The sequence below is a fragment of the Castor canadensis genome, chromosome 9, assembly GCF_047511655.1.
Source record: "Castor canadensis chromosome 9, mCasCan1.hap1v2, whole genome shotgun sequence".
Taxonomy (NCBI): Eukaryota; Metazoa; Chordata; class Mammalia; order Rodentia; family Castoridae; genus Castor; species Castor canadensis.
Genome location: NC_133394.1, coordinates 79,552,657 through 79,576,480, shown reverse-complemented (window position 1 = coordinate 79,576,480; position 23,824 = coordinate 79,552,657). Strand labels below are relative to the sequence as shown.

The 23,824-nt window shown below is 37.0% G+C and overlaps 1 protein-coding gene across 4 annotated transcripts in view; it reads left to right on the top strand.

The window, feature by feature from the left end:
* Positions 1-23,824, top strand: part of Gucy1a1 (guanylate cyclase 1 soluble subunit alpha 1) — a 67,721-nt gene that overhangs the window by 11,706 nt on the left and 32,191 nt on the right. For all 4 annotated transcript variants that reach the window (XM_074041770.1, XM_074041767.1, XM_074041768.1 and 1 more), the window contains one exon: positions 17,629-17,990. In XM_074041770.1, the coding sequence (XP_073897871.1) occupies positions 17,736-17,990 (255 nt within the window). In that variant the 5' untranslated portion in view covers positions 17,629-17,735. The remainder of the gene's footprint in view (positions 1-17,628; positions 17,991-23,824) is intronic.

The following is a 23,824-nucleotide window of genomic DNA, read 5'->3' as shown; positions in this document are numbered from 1 at the left end:
TCTGGCTTAGTGAACAGTGGAAATTAGCAGCTGTATGTTGTCACAATCTATTGCATTCATGGTAAAATGGTGCTTATTATTCTTTACATTAACTATTCTTAATAAATGATAATTGTCCAGAAAATAAAAATCACCACAATTTTTGGTGCATGCTGCCTGCTCATAACCTCAGGATGGTCATCTGACAGTAGCACTCTGTGCCTAACTGTAGCTGCATCTGAAGTGTTCTGCTTGAATATAATGCTGCACCCAGCTGTTTTAGCTGTAATTTGTTACCAAGTTCTTTTGTTCCTGTGTCTTTGTCTTTTGCACATATTTTTCTGCTTCTAGAATGCCTTTTCATCTTTGCTCTTCCCTATTCATTCTATAAAATTCAGCTTAAATATTACCTTTTGAGAAAGTGCTTAAAGATTTTGGTGATTCAACCCATATACATGTAAGATTGTAAAAGAGAGCAGATAGAGACATTATCAAGGAAAAGTCCTGAAGAAAGTATGGAGTCTAGAACAGAATGTAGATGCTGAAGTTGAAAGAAAGAATCCTGCCTAGTATCTGCTTTTGTAGATAGTTAGTGTGATATTTGTGTAAAGTCATGGAAGAGCTAAGTGTTGCCCAAACGATTTGTGAGATATAAATTTACAGCATACAATTCCTAGTCAATTGCATATGGCGAAAGAACCCACAATCATTACGTGATTATTTAAAATAAAAAGTAGTATGTTTTTAGCAATGAGCAAATTCAGGTTGTGTTTAGTATGTGAAAAAAGCAATTGACACATCTTTGAAAAAGGAGGAGTGATAATTTAGTGTATACTGTCAGAAAATTGTACATATTCTTTGGTATAACACAAAATTGAAAAGTGATAATTTCTTAAAGATTTGCTTGCAATATAGGATATAAAATCATTAGCACCCATTGTTCTGTTAGAAAGGCTCTCTACCACTTGATCCACACCCCTTGGTTTGCTTCAGTCAATTTTTGTCTAGAGTCTTATGCTTTTTGCCCAGGCTGGCTTCTATCATGATCCTTCTATCTGTGATTTCTGTGTAGCTGGGATTTACAGACATGAACCACCACACCCGGCTTACCAGCGTATTAGTTGGGATGGGGTCTCACTAACTCTTTGCCTGGGCTTGGCTCAAACCAAAATCCTCCTAATCTCTGCCTCCTGAGATGCCATGTTCTTTGAATGTCTCCTGTATTCATGCGTGACATAGTACCTCATGACCGTGTATCATGATGGTCATTTGGAAAGTATACGTTGATTGTAATTTACAGATTTTCCAAATGGTGACACAATTCATTATGCAGTAGGAAAGAGTCACGTTAATTAATGTCACCACTCTCTTCGTGAGGAAATTTTAAATATTATGAAGCTATCAGGTTCGCCATAGCATATATAGATGCTATAGCTGTGTGTTAAGAAAATCTTCTGCTCTCCTCTTTAAACCAAAAGTCTATCACCAAATATAACAAATTATATAAACAGATTTCCTATAAATTTGGATAAATATTAAATATTTAACATTAGTTTCAGTGAAAAGATTTAAATTTAGAGAAGTTAAAAAAACTTAATATTACCACAAAAGAAAACAGCAAAATACATTTACCTCTTGTATATACATGTAAATGCAAGAAAAATTCAGGATTTCAAAATAAAATGCACATATATAAAATATATCTTTTGATAAGATTGGGCCAGATATATACAGCCACCATCTCTATCAAGATAACACACTCTGTCACCCTGGAAAGTTTTCTTTGTCCCTTTCCAATCCATCTCTCCCTCCTTTTCTGTCCCCAGGGAGCACTGTTCTGCTTTCTATCCTTACAGATCTGTTTTCAGTTTCCAGATTTTACATGAAAGTAATTTTACAGCAAGTCCTCTTGCATGTGTGGTCTCTTTCATTCAGAATAATGATTTGGGCTGGGCGCTGGTGGCTCATGTCTGTCATCCTGGCTACACAGGAGGCAGAGATCAGGAGGATCATAGTTCAATGCCAGCCCTGGCAAAGAGTTCATGAGATCCTGTCTCTAAAAAGCCAATCACAAAAATGGGCTGGTGGAATGGCTGAAGATGTAGGCCCTGAGTTTATACCTCAGTACTGAAAAAAAAAAAAAAAAGCCCAGAATAATGATTTGGAAATTCATCTACTTTTTCGTGCTTATCTGTTGGGTAATATTCTTGTGCATGAATGGCTATGTGACATTTTATTCCTTCATTCACACAGTGAGAGATGTTTGAATTGTTTTCAGTTTTTGGTTATTACAACTGAGGCTGCTATGAACATTTACATACAGGTCTGTGCTTGAATATGTCTGCACTTCTCTTGAGTAAGTAAGTAAAAATAGCATAGCTGAGTCTTACGATAGGGGATGTTTCATATGTCGAATACTTCCAAGTGTTTTGTAAACTGATGATACCTTTCCCTCCAGCAGTATATGTGTATCTCACATAGTGCACATTGTCAAAAACTCTTGACGTTCTCAAACTGTGGAATTTTAGACATTTTAGTGTTTTTGCCTAATAATAATATTGTACTTAGGAAAAGATGTTTATTAGCCATTCATATTACCTGTTCTTTAGGGCAATGTCTGTTCAGCTTTCTTGCCCATTTTTAAATTGAATTGCTTGTTTCCTTATTGAACTGTAAAACATTGTGTATTCTGGATTCAACTCCTGATGATATATGTGTTGTGAGTGTCTTCTCTTAGTGGGTGACTTGTTTTGTTTTCTTCATGGTGTCTTTCATAGAACAAATTTTTTCATTATTATTTTGAAGTCCAGGTTTATTGTGCTCTTCCTTTATGCTTCATGCATTTTTTTCTATTTAATCATCTTTGCTTTAAACATGGTCACAAAGTATTCCTCCCATTTATTCTTCTAGAAACTTTATAGTTGCACATGTAAAATTATTTTTTGTGTGTATGGCATAAAGTATGGGTGAAAGTTCATTTTCTCCATGTGGATGTCCAGTTTTTCTAGTGTCATTTAATGAAAATAACTTTACCTATTGTTTTGAAAACAAATGAAAATATAGTTGTAGATGTAAGAATCTCTCTCCGTCTCTCTCTCTCTCTCTCTTTCTCCCTCTTCCCTCTCTCCCTCATTGTCTCAATCTCTGGAATAGTAGGGACCACAGATATGCACCACCACCCAAGGCTCCAAACTTTCTTGATTATTTTAGCTTTTTATAAATTTTACATTAAGTGTGGGTCTTTCTGTGTTCTCTCTTCTTTAATGTTGATTTGACTATCCTGTGCTTTCCAGTTAATCAGAGCATCATTTTGTCAGTTTCTACTAAAGAGCAGATTGGGATTACATTGACTCTACAGAACAGTTTAGGAAAAGCAGACCCCTTATCTGTATTGAACACAATACAGCTCTCTACTTACTGAAACTTTCCTGAATTTTTCTCTCCAATGTGTGTACTTTTCAGTATAACAATCTTTCAAACCTCTTATTTTATTTCTTCTTAAGTATTTTATATTCGTCGACAATGTCACATGTGGGCTTTAATATTTTTAATCATTTCCTAAGTTTTGCTGTTAGTACAGACATTACAGTGGACTTCTGTCTATTAGACTTGTATCCCAAAGTCTTGCTTAATTTGTATCTTTATTTTAGTTGTTGTTCTGTGGTTCTTTTGGGAATTTCTACATGAACAATTACATATGAGTGTAGCAAACAGGCGTCTTTTGCCTTATGTTTCTTTTTCTTAACCTATTGCAGTAACTAGGACCTAACCTTAGTACAGTGTGGGTCAGAAGTAATGAGAGCAAGCTCCTTGCTTTGTCCTGATAATAGTGGGGAAATGTTCAGTGTTTCACTGTTAACAATACCTATACTCTTTCACAGATGATTTCTCATGATCTTTTTAAAACCCTGTGATTGTGTAGCTGTCTGTCTTATACTCATTGTTAGGGATGGGGTGACAGTGTTTTGTGATTTTCTATGACTTAACCAGAAGTAGAAGACCCTAATTGATATTGTTGGACTAACTTTGTGCACTGTGTAGTTGATATTATTGGACTAATTTTGTACATTTTGTAGTAATTATTTTTATTTACAGAATGCTACTAGTACAGATAAATAAAGTTAAAAAGATTTCCTCAAAATTCTTTGTTTCAAACTTACTACCTCTCAATCCATTGGTCTTAACACAAGCTGTACTAGATGATAGATCATTGTATTCATCCTAACACCTTATTTTTTCACATTCACTCCACTATCATTCTCCCTCAACAGTCATAAATTTCTAACTTAAAACTCAAATGACGTTTGTTCTCTCAGTTTTCCTGTGACCTTGACCAGTGGGAATCAAAGTCCTGACTTCACTGGCTGTCATGATGGAGAGGATCACAAATTCATGCATCCAGTCTATAATCTTCCTGAAGTAAAGACTTCAGTATTCAAATGCATCTCTACCTGGATGCTCTGCTCATGGTTAAAACCATGTATACAGGGCTGGCATTGTGGCTCAAATGGTAGAGGCCTGCATAGCAAGTGTAAGACCCTGAGTTCAAACTCCAGTACCACCAAAAAAAACAAAAGCAAAGAAAAACATGCCCACAATACAAAATTCAACACCCAGACAAAACCTCAGAGTCATTGTGTCCTCAGATCTAGCGGGCTGCCACCTCATGCCAGCTTTAATTTTGCAGCCTCTCCAGTGACCATCCTTTCCTGCCTCTTTCCCACGGTTTCCTTCATCCCTTGCGTTCCCTTGGGCTGTTCTCCTTCTGTGGCATGCCCTTTTGCCAAAGTCTTTTATGTCCAAGCCCTAGTCAATTTCAAATACAAGCTCAAATTCTGTATGTTCCCAGGAAGCTTTCCTGGTCACCCTTTTGCTGCCACCACCTAAAAGTGTCATTTCTTATTAGTTTCGTTCACTCGCTATCTCTGCTCACTTTCTACTTTTTATTACATCCATTTAAGAATATTCAGTGTGTGGTGGGGGAGGAGTGTATGTGTGTATGTGTCTTCCATTTTAAGCTTTGAAGGAGATTAAAGGAGAACTATCATTTTCGGAAGCTCAGCAAATTTTAATTAAATTATAAATGAATTCACTAACAACTTATTTTAACACTTGTTTCCAAGAAGTCATATATTTTGTAGGTCTTAACCTAGTATTATTTTACTTGTATTTTATCATTTTTCTTGTCTGTGTTTTGTCTTATATAATGCTTAGAGTTAGTAGTTTAATATTAATATATTTTATCAACATTAGTTACATTCATTCAGTTACAATAGCATGTCATACTGTGCTAAGTGCATCTCTCAAAGCAATAACCCATAGTAAGCATATATAGTTTATCACTTAGATGATTTCACAGTGAAGTGGATGGTGAAGAATTACATAAGCATTATTGATATTTTTGGCAAACTCAAACCTTAGAAAAATTCATAAACTTTTGTGTATGGTGACATTTCACCTTTCCAAAAAAGTTTAAAAGCTATAGCTAATACTAATGAAATAGAAAAGGAAAATCTACAGGAAGACTTTAAAATTTTTCTTTTTACAACATGTAGCATTTACCCATATCTTTGTGTCCTCATATACAAAAGATCTAGTGAAATTAAAGGGAAAGATTGAGTAAATTTGATAATGAATTATGTTAGTTGTAGCACTTCCATACAACTGGGAGATAGTTCTTCATTTAATTTGAGCAGAAAACTACTTGTTGATGGTTAGTCCATGAATGGATAAGCTGTGATCTGCACTGGCTGGTGAGATGAAGGCTGGGGCATACCTAACTTTTGATAAGTGACAAAGATAGCATCGGGAATAGGTTATTTAGAAAATGTTCTTGCAGAATTGAAAAAGAACTGATGACAGCTTCTAGAGAAAGTGAAACAGATGATGTGAAAATCACCAAAATGAATCTGGAAAATATTTAAGAAACTATAGACAGACAGCCAAAACAATTTTATAGTGAGTCTTACTATTTGTGTGATGTGCAGATGAAATGCAACCCTTGATTGGACATTAAAATCTTGCTATGTAGAGGACTTAAAAAGAACTAAGTGGGGCCTGGGGAATGAAGCTCAGTGGTAGTGTGCTTGCATGGCATGTACAAGACCCTGAGTTTCATCCCCAGTAGCACCAAAAATGGTAAATATATAAATAAGTAAATAAACAAACAAATGGCAGTATTAAAATTTTCTCTAAGCAATCATGGCAGGGTTTGGGAGTTGACAAAAAGAGGAGCACTTCTCTGCATTTCAGTTGAGGAGCTTATCAGGATGTAAGAGGGTAAGCTCTGGGGTTATGGTCAAGTTGTGGGAGTGCCACACTTCCTTCTGTCCCTCATGGGCGGTGGACTTTGGGCTGCCACTAAAATCTGGACTTCTGTCATCTCTGAGTGGAAGAGATTGCAATAAATAATCTCTAACACCTATTCCCATTCTAAATTTTATTACATAAATGTCCGTGTTTTTATATTGGGTTTTATGTAAGAGATACTGAAATAAGAATAAAAATTGGTTTACTGTAAACAGGCATATTTTCAATTTTCTTTGTTTTCAATCAACTAGAAGACAGAAGGCATCTACATAAATAGGGCTGTGGTTTTGGATATAGTGGGAAAAGACTTGATCTTTTTTAACATGCTCTTTGCAAGTATCTAAATATATACCTTAAGTACATGCTCAGAAGCCAAAATTCATTTCTGGTAATGGCTTCTTCCAAACTAATTATTGCATACATGTTCAGAATGAACTGAATTTGTGCTGAAATTGGTTGCCTATCTTGCTAATATGGTTCCATTGTATCAAGGATTTGTTCTGAGGTAACACTGAATCAATACTGAGAACAGTTAGCTTATAAAAGCAATGATTAGAGATGAGATTATTTTCATAATAAATACTAATCATTTTTTAATCTAACATTCTATGAAAAGAAGGTCAGATGCCACTGATCTTTTGCTCAGATTTTTTTAAATTCTACCTTGGGAATAATCTGGATTTATAGAGAATAGAGGGTAAGACTTCCTTGATTTATATAACATTTTTGGTTTTTTGAGCAGAAAAGTGTTTGGAAATCAAGTATTGTCTCCCAGTTTTTATATTTTAATATTTTATTGAAAGAATATGACATGTCCCTTACTAGTTAAAAGAATTACATAAAATGCAACCACAACAGAATCTTCCTGCTCTGGTCTGTTCTGCAAATTGTATCATTTTATCCTTCAATGAAAGGAATCCTCACTATTCATGTGGATATTACTTTCTTGGTATTCATAAATGTTCTTCGAGTGAATATTACTTTACATGTTTGTAGGATACCAAATACTTGGTACATATCCCTTAAATAGACTTTTGATAATTGATAAAAATATTTTCATAGATGTAAAACATTGCTGGATCTTTTTGAAAAGATAGAAAAACATAGTTAATCACTTATTTAGTAACTTTCGCTCACATGGTACTTGTGTAGAATGTTGTGAGCATTTATATTTGGTTGTGTGTACCCAAAGTACTTATTCTGTGGGGTGCTTTAAAGTTGTCAACTACTGATAATTTTATCCCTGCTGTAAGAAGTTGTCCATGTAGCTAGTAGATGCGATATCATATCTTTTGTGAAGCAAATGAATTAAGCCTGGACTTCTTCTTTTCTCTTTAAATTATGGATCAATGGGTGCTAGTCAAATCCAGGGAATAATCCCTAATTCAACTCTGTTTCATCACCAATTTACTATTTTATGGGTGAGATAACAGAAGCTCAGAGAAGCTTGTGTCTAGCGTCACCCTAGGAAGAGGTAGTAACTGTGATGTCACAGTGTATTCATCACATTTTGGGTACCAGCAATTTTCTAAGTGCCATACATTTATTGCTTTGTTTTCTCACAACACGTTTATGAGATTGTTGCTTGTAGTATATTTATTTTTCAGATGAAGAAAATGGAGGTGAAGTTCAGTTAAGACACATGGCAGAGGACCACCTGGTTCTACAGCCTAAGTTCTAACTGCCAAGCTAACTCCACCACCTCAGGTCACAACTGGACATGGCACCCACTTTCATGTGACCCAGTCTCTCCAAGCCATGAAGTCTCTCATTCTGATTGCATTCATGAGACACATGCACACACTTTGTCAGACACTCCCCCACTCTGACATGCCACTATCACAGAAGGGGAAAGATAAGCATATTTATTCAAGTGTGTGTCTGTTTGTCAGTGATGTGAAGGATGAGCCAGCCTGAACAAAGCTTAGAAGAGAAAATGCGGAAGTTGTGATCGATTTCATAAGTCACTTGAATGAAATGTATCAGCCCAATGGCTTAACAATCGAGAATTTGCTTTCATTTAAAAAAACCCCATCAGGTTATATTACCTAAATCATAGTCAAACCTATTGAGCCTTAGGAAATGTAATACTGTTGGGTGTTTCTTCCAGGTAAGTAAATCAGCTTTTTGTCTTGCAAATTTGAATCCAGCATTGTTAAGGGTAGAGGCAGTTCTGATGAAACGTGATATGTATACTGCTGAAAAACATTGTATGCTGCAAAACTATGCACTATAAACAGAAGGTCTTGTGGGGAAAAAATGTTTTAGGTGAAACCTCACAACACCCATGAACACTAACAAAAGCAATACCAATCCTAAGAGTTAAATAAGCTTACTCAAAAAAAGAAGTTGTAGCCTTACAAAAACTGCCCTACAGTAATTTTAGACCTTGGCTTAAAAGATGTGAAAGTTGCTTGACAGGATGAAACTGTAAGAAAGTATTAAACTTCTTGAGTATGAAGGTCAGGGGAAAAAAAAGGAAAACTGTGTACCAAGCACTTCAAGGCAGGGAGTCGGTCACTGAGCTGAGGAGGGACCATGGGTGAGGGAGCTCTAGCGTGACTGCCATTCTGACAGCATTCACCTATCTACAGGTGCATCTGAGCCAATTCATATTATAGACATACACAAATTCTATTCAAAAATAGATTGAAGAAAACAAAATGTCATTTTACAACATAAAAAGGAATTATACATTTCTCCTTTATCTCATTTCATAATAATTAGTGTATTCTAAGTAAACATATTCTAAATGACGAGGGTAAGACACTATTTGAGCAACAGCACTATGAGAATCATAGAAAGTGCTTCAGGAAATTATCTTATGTATTCCAGGAACCAAATATTTAAAAGTTAATCCTGTCTCCTCAGGGCCTGCATGACCCACAAAAGTACAATAATATTTAATTTAAAAAGATATTAACAATATAGATTCAAATTTCAGTGATTATTACACTAGAGAATTTTTTAATATATATATTTAGGAATTTTTTCTCTGAAAGATTTTGTTCTTTCATTAGCTATAAAACAGTCTGTAAATTTTTTATATCAAGGCTAAGAAACACAAAGTGCTAACTTTGTAGTTGTCTTCCCACCATAGAGTATACAAAATTCAAAGAGGTCACAGAATTGACCTTAATTCAATGAGAAAGGCTGTGGATCATAATCCTTTTACTTTTAATGAGGAGTTAATGTAGTTTATTAAGCATCATTTGTATCTAGTGGTTGGCATTGCTGAGAAAGTTGGCTTCTTTGTTAGAAGACTTAACTAGAACAGGTTCTTTATTTTCAAAAATTTAAGGTCAGTAACTTCCACTCTTTTTTAAAATATCTGGCAGCAGCAGGGTGCCAGCAGCTCATACTTGTAATCCTAACTACTTGGGAGGCTGAAATTAGGAAGGTTGCAGTCTGAGACTAGCTTGGGCAAATAATTCTTGAGCCCTCATCGCAATAGTAAAATGCTGGGTGTGGTGACAGGAATTTATCATCCCATCTATAGTGGGAGACACAAAATGGGAGGATTCAAGTCCAAAACAGTCAAAGCAAAAATGGAGATCCTATCTCCAAAATAACCAGAGCAGAAAGGGCTGGGGGTGTGGCTCAAGCAGTAGAGTGCCTGTCTAGCAAGCAGGAAACCCTAAGAACTGCCAAAAAAATCTGGAACCAGCTTGCACCCACATGCAGATAATGTAGTCTGTTGGAAAAGTGAATGTTCTGTCCAGTAATATAAAATTGAGGTTAGCTCACCCTGGTGTAGCTTTTGTAGAAGAAGGAGAAATTATTTTCTCCCAAATTATTTTTCTTTCTTCTTTTCTTTATTTCTTTTGTTTGTTTGTTTGTTTGTTTTAAGACAGGGTCTTACTATGAAGTCCCAATGGGCTTTGAATTTAGGATTTTCCTGCCTCAGCCTCATTGAGTACTGAGATCACAGCTGTGTGTAGGAAAATATTTTAACATGAGATTTGAAGTACTCCAAAACTCCCACAAGGTGTTATATAATATTGAAAACCTAACATCTGGGAGTAGTTATAATCAAATCACAAAGTCGTGGGAAATGTGTTATTTACTATTTTGATGGCTCCCCGTGGCCCCCTGGGGTTTCTCTTGGCTGTGGTATTGAGAGTAAAGTTGCAGGAATGTGTCTTTCCTGTCTTTTGGTCTTTTGCCTATGGGTTTTTTCTCTGGCATACTCCTGCATTTGGTCCACTTTCCATCCCAGGATCACTATTTCACCTCAGTCCAGCTCTGTCATCTGACCAACTCTACCCATTTTTCATCCTATATCTCAAATAATCTTTTAGAAATGCACTTTAAGTTGTTCAACTCTTGCTTCTTAGCAATTTGGCTGATTGGCCTTAGGATAGAGTTTCAACTTGCTCATCATGGTTTACAGAGCCTTGCAAAATCCCACTGTCTGCTTTGTAATCTCTCACCCCCCATCACCTTTTCTTCTAGACACCCTACTCAGACTACCTGAAATTATTTCAGAACCTTAGACACGACTAGGTTCATCTTGCTCTCCAAGCAACCTATTCTTTCTGGAACTCTCTTCATCTGGCTCAACCCAAATGTCTCTCATGGGACAGGGCTTGAATCCCTGATTTGCATTCCTGCACTCTGCGCTTGCTCTTATGGCACATGCCACACTTGCAATGGACATCCCAGACATGGGTTTTGTACTGGAACTTAAGTTCTATGAGAGCAGGCTGTGACCTTCCTCATCACTTGGCCCAGGTATCTAGAAGAAGGCCTGGCAAGTAACAGGGTAATCCAGTGATATCAAAGAGCCTATGAGAGTCAAGATTATAAAAAGGAAAATGCAAATGAATGGAGATTTGAGTCTGGTAGAAATTCAAAGATTCTTGAGCTTTGACTTCTGGGCATCATAAAAACAATTCTATCTCTTTAGTGGCAGATATTGGTGTATCTAGGCTCCAGGTCTGATATCAGATATTGGTTATAGCTGTTTGCCTTTATGATGGAGACCTAATTCATAAGCTCCCCCACCCACCCAGACCATTTCTAATGTTGAAATCTGCTTTTTAAGTTGTAAAAGTCATCTGGTTCCCAGAGTACCTAAGAAGTGTTTTCCTCAGATCTACATGACCTTGTTACATGGAGTAAACAAGGAGTTCATGCTTAGTTAAGTGTTGCAGTTTAAATAATGGAGAGTCTCCTTGCCTGAACAATGTGTCTGGTTATTAATATGAGACCAGTGACTGGGTCATTATCCTCTCCACAGCAAAGTTAATCACTCACTACTAAAATGGACACAGCATTCAGTGTATTTGGAGGCTGTTTAATAATCAACTTTTGGGCTAATAAATACCTCCCCAAGTTTCTGAGAACTGTTATGCCCCTGGTTGTGAAGGGCTTGTCACTAAATGTATTATTAATTTCCTTTTTTAGTACCCTCTTCTGCTACTTATTATAGCTCTTTCTTCTGAGCATTAATAAAATATTAGTATTACTTTTTAATAAATAGTTACCTAAGATTATCTGCTACTCTTTTTGATTATTTTCAAGTTATACAAAACTGAATCCATGGGCTGGAGGCATTGCTCAGTGGTAGAGAGCTAGCCTAACATGAACAAAGTCCTTGATTCTATCTCCAGCACCACACACACACACACACACACACACACACACAAAAAAAAAAACCTGGATCCACATAAACTGCTATTTTCAGAGAGGAGAAGTGGGCAGAGAACATGAGAAAGTAACTCTGACCTTATAGTCAAAATCCATTTGGATTAAAGTATTTCAGCCATCTTATTCAGCTTTTTACAACAAAACAGCAGCAAACCACAACCTGTGGGCCAAATTTACAACCTGATTTTGCAAATAAGGTTTGAGTTGAACACATTCATACCCATTCCTTTGTATGTGGCCTATGACTGCTCATGTTGCAATAGCAGAATTGAGTAATTGCAAGCAAGGCATTATAGACTCCAAAGCTAAAAGGATTGCCAGTTAGTTACGGAAAAGGTTGACTGATGACAGATTTAAACTACAATCAGAAGTTAGTAAGCAATAATAGTAAAATAATAGGACTCTGTTGAGATGCATTTTTGTTGATCTGAGTCTAGAAAGAAATGTGGGTGAAACAGGCTTTTAGATCTTTCCGAATCTACATAACCATTTCTCCTGTTGCCATATGGCCTTTGAGCTACCTCAGTGGACTGCGAGATACACAGCCCATTCTCTTCTGGAAGAAGCTTCCTGCTCATGAGTATATAGATCGTGCTTTGTGCCTTCTTGAGGTTTCATGAATTACAGGTGATCAACCACATATTTGGGGTATAACTTCAAGAAATACACCACATTGGCAGCTCCTGACAGTATTCATAGTCTCTCCCACACACCTTGCCTAATGTTCCATGACATCTCCAGTGTGTCATTGTTGCATATAGCTTCTTATTTACCTCTGTTCAGAAAATAAATTGTCCATTGTTCTAAACTGATTAGATAGTGGGCAGTTTACAGCCTGTTGCTTGTATATACCGAGAACATATTAAGGACTTTGAGGAGCATAGAAAAGAAAAGTACCATTAGCCAGTGAGGAGGAGCATTAGGGTCTTGATTAACTTTAATGTAAGGTTGTAAACCATTTTTTTTTCATTTTTCTTTTATTATTCATATGTGCATACAAGGCTTGGTTCATTTCTCCCCCCTGCCCCCACCCCCTCCCTTACCACCCACTCCGCCCCCTCCCTCTCCCACCCCTCAATACCCAGCAGAAACTATTTTGCCCTTATTTCTAATTTTGTTGTAGAGAGAGTATGAGCAATAATAGGAAGGAACAAGGGTTTTTGCTGGTTGAGATAAGGATAGCTATACAGGGCATTGACTCACATTGATTTCCTGTACGTGGGTGTTACCATCTAGGTTAATTCTTTTTGATCTAACCTTTTCTCTAGTACTTGTTCCCCTTTTCCTATTGGCCTCAGTTGCTTTAAGGTATCTGCTTTAGTTTCTCTGCGTTAAGGGCAACAAATGCTAGCTAGTTTTTTAGGTGTCTTACCTATCCTCACCTCTCCCTTGTGTGCTCTCGCTTTTATCATGTGCTCATAGTCCAATCCCCTTGTTGTGTTTGCCCTTGATCTAATGTCCACATATGAGGGAGAACATACGATTTTTGGTTTTTTGAGCCAGGCTAACCTCACTCAAAATGATGTTCTCCAATTCCATCCATTTACCAGCGAATGATAACATTTCGTTCTTCTTCATGGCTGCATAAAATTCCATTGTGTATAGATACCACATTTTCTTAATCCATTCGTCAGTGGTGGGGCATCTTGGCTGTTTCCATAACTTGGCTATTGTGAATAGTGCCGCAATAAACATGGATGTGCAGGTGCCTCTGGAGTAACAGTCTTTTGGGTATATCCCCAAGAGTGGTATTGCTGGATCAAATGGTAGATCGATGTCCAGCTTTTTAAGTAGCCTCCAAATTTTTTTCCAGAGTGGTTGTACTAGTCTACATTCCCACCAACAGTGTAAGAGGGTTCCTTTTTCCCCGCATCCTCGCCAGCACCTGTTGTTGGTGGTGTTGCTGATGATGGCTATTCTAACAGGGGTGAGGTGGAATCTTAGCGTGGTTTCATTTGCATTTCCTTTATTGCTAGAGATGGTGAGCATTTTTTCATGTGTTTTCTGGCCATTTGAATTTCTTCTTTTGAGAAAGTTCTGTTTAGTTCACGTGCCCATTTCTTTATTGGTTCATTAGTTTTGGGAGAATTTAGTTTTTTAAGTTCCCTGTATATTCTGGTTATCAGTCCTTTGTCTGATGTATAATTGGCAAATATTTTCTCCCACTCTGTGGGTGTTCTCTTCAGTTTAGAGACCATTTCTTTTGATGAACAGAAGCTTTTTAGTTTTATGAGGTCCCATTTATCTATGCTATCTCTTAGTTGTTGTGCTGCTGGGGTTTCATTGAGAAAGTTCTTACCTATACCTACTAACTCCAGAGTATTTCCTACTCTTTCTTGTATCAACTTAAGAGTTTGTGGTCTGATATTAAGATCCTTGATCCATTTTGAGTTAATCTTGGTATAGGGTGATATACATGGATCTAGTTTCAGTTTTTTGCAGACTGCTAACCAGTTTTCCCAGCAGTTTTTGTTGAAGAGGCTGCTATTTCTCCATTGTATATTTTTAGCTCCTTTGTCAAAGATAAGTTGCTTATAGTTGTGTGGCTTCATATCTGGATCCTCTATTCTGTTCCACTGGTCTTCATGTCTGTTTTTGTGCCAGTACCATGCTGTTTTTATTGTTATTGCTTTGTAATATAGTTTGAAGTCAGGTATTGTGATACCTCCTGCATTGTTCTTTTGACTGAGTATTGCCTTGGCTATTCGTGGCCTCTTGTGTTTCCATATAAATTTAACAGTAGATTTTTCAATCTCTTTAATGAATGTCATTGGAATTTTGATGGGAATTGCATTAAACATGTAGATTACTTTGGGGAGTATAGACATTTTTACTATGTTGATTCTACCAATCCATGAGCATGGGAGATCTCTCCACTTTCTATAGTCTTCCTCAATTGCTTTCTTCAGAAGTGTATAGTTTTCCTTGTAGAGGTCTTTCACATCTTTTATTAGGTTTACACCTAGGTATTTGATTTTGTTTGAGGCTATTGTAAATGGAATTGTTTTCATACATTCTTTTTCCGTTTGCTCATTGTTAGTGTATAGAAATGCTAATGATTTTTCTATGTTGATTTTATATCCTGCTACCTTACTATAGCTATTGATGATGTCTAGAAGCTTCTGAGTAGAGTTTTTTGGGTCTTTAAGGTATAGGATCATGTCATCTGCAAATAGGGATATTTTGACAGTTTCTTTACCTATTTGTATTCTTTTTATTCCTTCTTCTTGCCTAATTGCTCTGGCTAGGAATTCCAGTACTATGTTGAATAGGAGTGGAGATAGTGGGCATCCTTGTCTGGTTCCTGATTTTAGAGGGAATGGTTTTAATTTTTCTCCATTAAGTATAATGCTGGCTGTAGGTTTGTCATATATAGCTTTTATAATGTTGAGGAACTTTCCTTCTATTCCTAGTTTTCTTAGAGCTTTTATCATGAAATGATGTTGGATCTTATCAAAGGCTTTTTCTGCATCTATTGAGATGATCAAGTGATTTTTGTCTTTGCTTCTGTTAATGTGGTTTATTATGTTTATTGATTTTCGTATGTTGAACCACCCCTGCATCCCTGGGATGAAGCCTACTTGGTCGTGGTGAATAATCTTTTTGATGTGTTGTTGAATTCGGTTTGCCATTATTTTGTTGAGGATTTTTGCATCAATGTTCATTAAGGAGATTGGCCTATAGTTCTCCTTTTTGGAGGTGTCTTTGCCTGGTTTTGGGATAAGTGTAACACTGGCTTCATAAAATGTGTTTGGCAGTTTTCCTTCCCTTTCTATTTCGTGGAACAGTTTAAGGAGGGTTGGTATCAGTTCTTCTTTAAAGGTCTGATAGATTTCAGCAGAGAATCCATCAGGTCCTGGACTTTTCTTTTTGGGGAGACTCTTGATTGCTGCTTCAATTTCATTTTGTGTTATAGGTCTATTCAGGTGATTAATTTCCTCTTGGTTCAGTTTTGGATGATCATATGTATCTAGAAATCTGTCCATTTCTTTTAGATTTTCAAATTTATTTGAATATAGGTTCTCAAAGTAGTCTCTGATGATTTCCTGGACTTCCATGGTGTTTGTTGTTATCTCCCCTTTTGCATTCCTAATTCTACTAATTTGGTGTAAACCATATTTTCAAGATCAACTAATCAGTTGATAAACTAAGCCTCATTATGTAGAAACTGATCCAACTAGGAATGAGTTTGGGATAGTAGAAACATATTGGCTCAGAGACAGGTGAACCTACATTTGAATTCTGGTACTGTCATTTCCTAGCCTTTCAGAGAAAATGACCTGAACTTTTGAGCCTCTGGTCCTTTGGGAATGATAATGCCTATGTCAGATGGTGGCTGTGAAGATCAAATGTACATACAGACTTCCCAGCACCATATCAGGCACATAGTAGAGAATTAATAGATATGGGTTCTCCTGTGTTTTTTCATTTTTCAAGAGTAGGAAAGTTATTACTACTGTTGATGAGCTGAATTCATACCAGATAGTTCTAGTTACAAATAACTGACAATAAATGGGCTGTGAGTTGTGTAAGGATTTAAGACCATGACACTAACAAAAGCATATAATAGAAAATATGCCCACAGCAGTGCTCAGGACTTCCGTGTATCTCTGGCAAGAGAGGCTGCTTGGTTTATCTGAGTCAGAGATCCATGCAAATCTTTTAACATGTGTTTAGAGATCAGTAGTTCTTTGAAAAATATTATCATTTTTATAATATTATTTTAAAGTTATTTTACTATTTATAAACTTTTTGTGGTACTGAGGTTTGAACTCAGGGCCTTGAGCTTTCTAGGTAAATACTTTACCAACTGAGCCACATCTGCACATTTTTTTGCCTTGGTTGTTTTTCAGATAGGGTCTTGTGCTGCCCCCCCGCAATGTTCCCCCCAATACCGTGCCCCAGGCTGGCCTCCAACCAGGGTCTTCCTACCTAATTCTCTGTATAGCTAGGAATCCAGGCATGTACCACCACATGTTCTTTAAGATAGGGGCTCCCTAACTTTTTTGCCTGGGCTCCCTTCAAAGTTCTTTGATTTCCACTGCTTGAATAGCTGGGATTAAAGGCTTAACCACAGATGTTGGCTGCAGTCATTTTCATTGATCTTTTTTCATCTAAAAGTCAATGTTTCAGATCTGAAAACGTTCCTGAGCAACATTACATATAAGGTAGATAGATAGGTAGATATGTCTATGTGGAGGTACACACACATACATTCTTTTTCCCTGTAGGTATTTTTAGAAACATTGTTTTATATTATTCTGACTTTTAGAAAAGACAGCACAGTGAAATATGGTAGTACAAGCACTAATGATTAAATACAGATTTAGACTTGGCTTCTCTCATGATTTCCACTCTTGTGGAATCACTGGACCAAGTGGATTATAAAAATGGAAATCAGTAGATTGTGCTTCAGACATTTCAGAGAAAATAATATTTTATTTGGAAAATATTAAAATACTTAAGGCAGGTATTTTACTCTTGCAGTGAACTGAAATGTGTACATATTAAAGATCTTTCCCAGATGTTCTGCTCATTTTGTCATTGGCACTTCCATCAGAATTTTTTTTCTACTTGGAAATGACATGAGTGTATGATCTTTGTCTTTTTGTACCTGTCTTTTTCTGTTTTCTTAAGTGTGTGGTCTCCCTTTCATTTCTCTTTCTGTTCTGACTCTGCTGCCCACAGTCATCCTGGTCATCAGTGTCCTTGAACTGGCAACAGCTACTGTTCGTTATTCCCACATCAGACATCACTTCCTCCAGAGGAAAGCACAGCTGAGCGAGAGCAACACCATGTTTTGCACAAAGCTCAAGGATCTCAAAATCACCGGGGAATGTCCTTTCTCCCTACTGGCCCCAGGTCAGGTTCCTAAGGAGCCAGCAGAGGAGGTAGCAGCAAGCTCAGAGAGCTGTAAGGCAACCCGGCCCATCTGTCAGGACCTCCCTGAGAAGAATGCACAAGAGAGTCTTCCTCAACGAAAGACCAGCCGGAGCCGAGTCTATCTTCACACATTGGCCGAGAGTATTTGCAAACTGATTTTCCCAGAGGTGAGTACTTGCCCTTTTGAGATTTTAATGATACTTTGAAATTGTTTTTTAAGAAATTGTTTTCTAAAGAAACTACTTAAAAACCCTTGCTTTTTCACTTCTAAGGGTATAATAAATATACTATATTTCCTTTAAGCAAATGAAAACATTTTTAAAACTCATTCTAAATTATATTTAATCTTAAAATGATTAACATTGTGAATTCTTTTCAAAAGGATTCTGCATTCTGACAAACCTTATGACTTTGGGCAACTGCTTTACCTGTCTCAGACTCAGACTCCTCATCTGTAAAATGGAAATAATAATTCTACCTACCTCCTAGAGTTTCATTGAGAACTAAATGAAGTCATCTGGCTTTCCTCTTCTAATTGCAAAGTGCATCACATATTGCCTAACAATTTTCAGAGGTGTGAAAATCTCCATTTTCCTGCTGAGTCTGTAAACAGCAGTGTTTACAGAGGCCTTCGTTCTTGCATTCTGGCATGGAAGAATCCAAGTAGAACACGTGGATATAAATGGTGTTTATTAAATGACAGGGAAAGGGAAATACAAAGAGAGCTTAGTGGGGTGCCAGTAGAGTCTGCCAGCAGAGAGGGTGTGCTTTTCTTTTTCAGGTGCTTTAAAAACCTATGGGGAGGGCAGAGACAGGAGATTTCCATCCAGTAATCAGTGAGTGGGGAGGGGCATGGGTGGTTCCTTGTCAGGTGCAGGTGGACTGGGCCAACCCTGGCCAACTTACATATGACTCCCAAACTTTTCCTATTTCTGGCCTTTCTCCACTCGGTCTAAGGGTGCTCAAACCACCCTTGACCTGTTTCCATGGCTCTGTGACTGCCAGCATCTGTGTTACTAGCTCTGATGCTTCTTGATACTTGCTCTGTGAACTGTGTTGTATAATGCCGTTTTCAAATCTGAAGCACCTTCACTCCATCTGCCATTAAAAGAACTCTGAGAACAAGGCAAAAACATCCTATAAATGAAGGGAACATGTAGAGAGCTTCTCTCCCCCTGCAGGGCTAAAGAGAAGAGCAGTTAAAAATCCTCATGAAGTCTTCCTCTGTGAGTATTCACAGTTTTATAAAAACTCATTTAATCTATAGGGTTGAACATCAACATAATCAGAATTCAACTATCATGATAAATTAATAATTTTTAATTGATGAAAAACATCCCTCTATATTGTGAAAAGCACTGAAGAACAAAGAAAGTTCATAGATACTTAGGACTAAAGAAATTTCAGAGAAATCTGTAGAAAGTTCTAGAGAAGTTCAGTGACTTGACCGGAATCAGACAGCTTTTGATGGGGAGAGCAATAACTGCTTTCAAGAATGCAGGCCAGAGTGACAGAGAAAGAAGAGACTTGAATTGAAGATTGAAGGTAGGATAAAAAGTAGAATTAGCAGAATGTTGAGGGAGCTGGTTTAAGCCTGATATTATCACAATTGCACTTTGGTTAATGACCTCTGAAATGGCAATCTTTAATTATTCTCACCCCACTTCCTTCATTAGACAGCTGTCATTGTCTGAGATGAGAGACGTAGCCCTCCTTAGGCAGCTGGTTTGCATTATAGTCTGGGAAGTGGCTTAATACACTTAATTCCAAGAACAGAGTGAGACATGCAGACATGAACACTCAGTACTTGTGGAAACTCAATAGGTTTTGTAGTTTCCCTGAGTCCTGTCATCATCATGGTTTTATTACCTTATCATTTTGAACTACTGTAACAGGAATCATATACATGTTGGAATCTTTAAAAAACAAACAAACAAACAAAAACACTTGGGTTTGTCTGGTAGTATCCCACAATGCCCTTGGACTCCCTTTACTTTTTTAGTTTTCTTCCTTTTTGCTTTTCTGACTAAATAATTTCAAATGACTTGACTTTGAATTCATTGATTCTTCTGCTTGATAAAGTCTGCTTTTAAAGCACTTTATTGAATTTTTCAGTTCAGTTAAATTATTCTCCACTGAAGAATTTCTGCTTGAATGTTTCTTATGGTTTGTATTGCTTTGTTGATATTCTTATTTTGTTCATGGATAGTTTTCTTGACTTCACTTGATTGGCTCTCTGGGTTCTCTTGTAGCTTATTGAGCTTTTTAAAGATTTTATTTTGAATTCATTGTTAGACAATTCATAGATCCTCATTTCTTTAGGGCTGATTACTAGAGATTTATTTTGTTCCTTTGGTTGTGTCACACACTCTTGATTCTTCACCAGCTAGTCCAGCTATAGATTATGGGAGCCTCTGAAACTTTTTTGGTGCATGTGCAGGCACAGGGTATGTGCCTCCCATCAGCCTGAAAGAGAATGCAGATTGCTATAAACAGTCTTGACTTCTCTAAGAGACTGAACTGAAAGGCCAGGGTACAATACCAAATATAAGTTATATTCTACTTTTTATTTAGAATAAGCTATGTTATTTTTTCATGGAGTCATAAGAGTAATCATCAAGATGTGACTACACTCTCTTGTAACAGAAAGAAGGAGGCTATAAGAATTCTGGCAGGTAGAAGTACATGTGATATTATTGAGTAACAGTTTTCTACCACTGAAGTCATTTGTCTTATAACAGTACATGTCCCAGTGTTGAATGCATTTGACACACTTGAGCTGTTCCTACGGTTTGCAGGCATGAGCCTGTGATTGACAGTTGTCGGAGCCAGCAGTGCGACTGTGCCTGTGTGATTTAGCATCTGGGGAACCTTGAGCACTGTTGTTTTTCTGGACGTCTGGTTCTGAGACCTTTGCCTCAGTTCCTGAGAGCTTTCTCACAAGACCAAATGCCAGATCACACAGGCACAGTCCCACTGCTGGCTCTGACAGCCAGTAGTCATTAATTCAGATTATTTCATCAACTGTCCAAATATCTGTCCATCTTTGATAGATACCTCTATTTTTGATTGATGCTTTATTGAGTTGACAGATTTAATGTTTACCCTATTCTTTGGTTTCAGTTCTATCAATAATCTAAAGGTAGAGACCTCAAATACTATTTTATATTATAATTATAATCAGATTTAACTCTCCAGTTATGTATTCATGGGGAATAAGTATTAATATTCATTATCTTTAGCAAATTTATAATATGAGCTGTCATTCCAGAAAAGTGGATATCTGAGTTTCCAAAAGTCTTCCTGATCATCTAATGAGAACTTTTTGCTTCTATTTTTTTTTAATTGAAGCACATAAATTTAGATCACTTGCTTAAAGTGAAAGAGATAACTGGAGTGATGAAAAACTCTCTGCATCTCATTAATAGTTGATGTTTTTTACTATAATGTTGTTTGAGCATTTTTCATATGTATCATTTCCTTACTATCCTCAGGCATAGTGCCTTTTAGCAGCTTGTACTTGAGTATTAGCCACAGTTATAGTTAATCAAAGTTCACTCATTGAATGGAATCAGTTGAACTGGATATGCTTACATAAACAACATTACCCCAGTCAATGAACTAGTGAGACTAAAAGGATCTTAAGAGAACCATGGGGTTCTAGATATGGTCCAGACCACTGAGTGGCAGGGAGAGAAAAAGGAATGCTACTACAGTTTATCCTTATGAGTTAAAACATTCTCCATCTAGAAAAAAATTTAAAATGTCAATGGAAAAATGAGATCTGTTGCAACTATTCCAGGAATAGGGGGAGGGAGAATAAAGGAGAATGATGGAGGAGGTTAATTTAAGTATGATGTATCTGATAAATTGTAAGAACTTTTGTAAATGCCAAAATGTACCTCAGCACAACAATAAAAAATATAGGAAAATGAAAAGTCAACTGAAGCAGTAACTTACCCATAAACTATGACAATAAAATGCTGTCTATCAAAATTCAGTGTTCAGAGTAACAAATAACAGTTGCTCTTGAAATACTCATATATAATGTACTAATGATATGGTAACTAATATGGTTTTATTAAAGAGTACCTGTGTATCCTCCATTAAGTCAAAAGACAATTGTTCATTAAAGAGAAGCAAACTTGGACTTGAGATGTAGCTCAAGCTCAAATCCCAGAGTTCAAACCCTAATCCTACTAAGAGAGAGAGAGAGAGAGAGAGAGAGAGAGAAATTAACTTGAAAGTAATGCTTTATTTAATTCTAAGAACAGATTTCTGTAAGTCAGAAATTTAGATTTAAGATCTGAGGATTTTAGATGTAAGAGCACTTAATTTGTACAAATCCCAAATTCCAAAATATAAGGAAGTTTGAATGCTGGACAGCTAAGAAACAGAGAAGAGTGCAATGCTCTATATATGTTGAATTGTAAGGAATAATAATTTGGAGGCAATATTGTATTTAGTCTTAAAATATCACAATAAAGTAAAAAATTAGTGTATAGAATGATGGTATACATAGCAGTCTTGCAGTGGTTGAGTTTATGTCATGAGGCCCTGAGGTTAACTGTGTGTGACAGGTCTCACTTAAAGCTGAATCTCTCATGTGGTCTCATGTCATCTCAGGATGTATCACAAGAAATGCAACTGTGAGGTAGGAAAGTCCATGAACCACACTTTTACTGATCAGTGGTTTCCCTGGAAAGCTTATAGGTTGGATTTTGTGTGTGCGTGTGTTTTGCTTTGAACTTAACATTTACCAGAAAAACGATGGTATAAAATGAAGGTAGAGTTTCACAAAAGTCCATTAACACATTATGTCATTAAAGTCTGCTACTAATGCTTTCTAACACATCAACACTTTTTCTCTAAGAAAATAAGTTCTGATTCAAAATGGAAAGTCAGAAATACATCTGCTTCACCAAGCCCAGCAATGGTGGGAACAGGAGCAGTCTGCCTTCCGCCTCTTACTATGACAGTGTATGTTAGGAAAAACAGACCAATAAAAGACATTTCTAGTGACAGTGGGAAGGACAAAAACACCATGAAGGATCTTGACTGAAAGGGCAAAAGAGTGTCTTGATGGTTCAATTAGAAATATAAAGAAGGGAAAAATGTCTCTAGTAGTATTAAGGAGGATGGAAAATTCTCCAGTGACAGAATTGGTCGGATTGTTTTTTCCTCCTAGCCCATCAAAAGTTTCTGGTCTAGAGCTGGAGGTATAACACAGTGAGCAAGTGCTTGCCTAGCATGTGCAAGGTCCTGAGTTTAATTCACAGCCCCAGAAAAAAAATTAAGAATTCCTGATCAGAGCAGCAATTCGTATATAAACAAATATAATTAAAATTAGTTTAATTTGGAAATAATTTGTTTTTAAGCAAGCTAAGAGTAATACTATACTTGATTATAACACCTCTCTGATAAAATTTTGTAGATTAAGCCTTCAAGGCATTGAGTAGCTGACAGAAGGAATATTGTTCATTTCTCCATTCATTCGGTAAGTATGTATTGAACATCTCCTATGAGCAGGTGCTGTTCTAGGTTCTGGACATATAGGGGTGAACAAAACAAGTACCCCCTGCCCTGCAGGAGCTTTTTCTCCCATGGAAGAAACAGATAATAGTTTTCTCTCTTAGGTAGCAGTGCTCTGAAGGAAAACTGGGAGTGCATACAGAGGCAGCAGCCCTCATTTTACTCCTGACCCTTTCCCCACAGGAATGTGTTCTTCAGGAAGAAGGAAGTGCTGGAAGCCCATGGTTGCATGGGTTTGTATTACACAAGTACTCTGTGGCTAGTAATGCCAGAGCAGCTCTGCTGAGTAATAGTAGACACTTGAGAAAGTTCATTTCTCATGTGCCCTGGGTGCTGTGCCTCCCTCACAGGCTCACCAGTTGAGCTGTCTTCTCTCTTGATGGGAAGGACTGCCAAGGAACACGCCCATGTTTTCCTTTCTGAACTTATTCCTCACCTACCAGCCTTCCTGCCTTTCATTGTCATACAG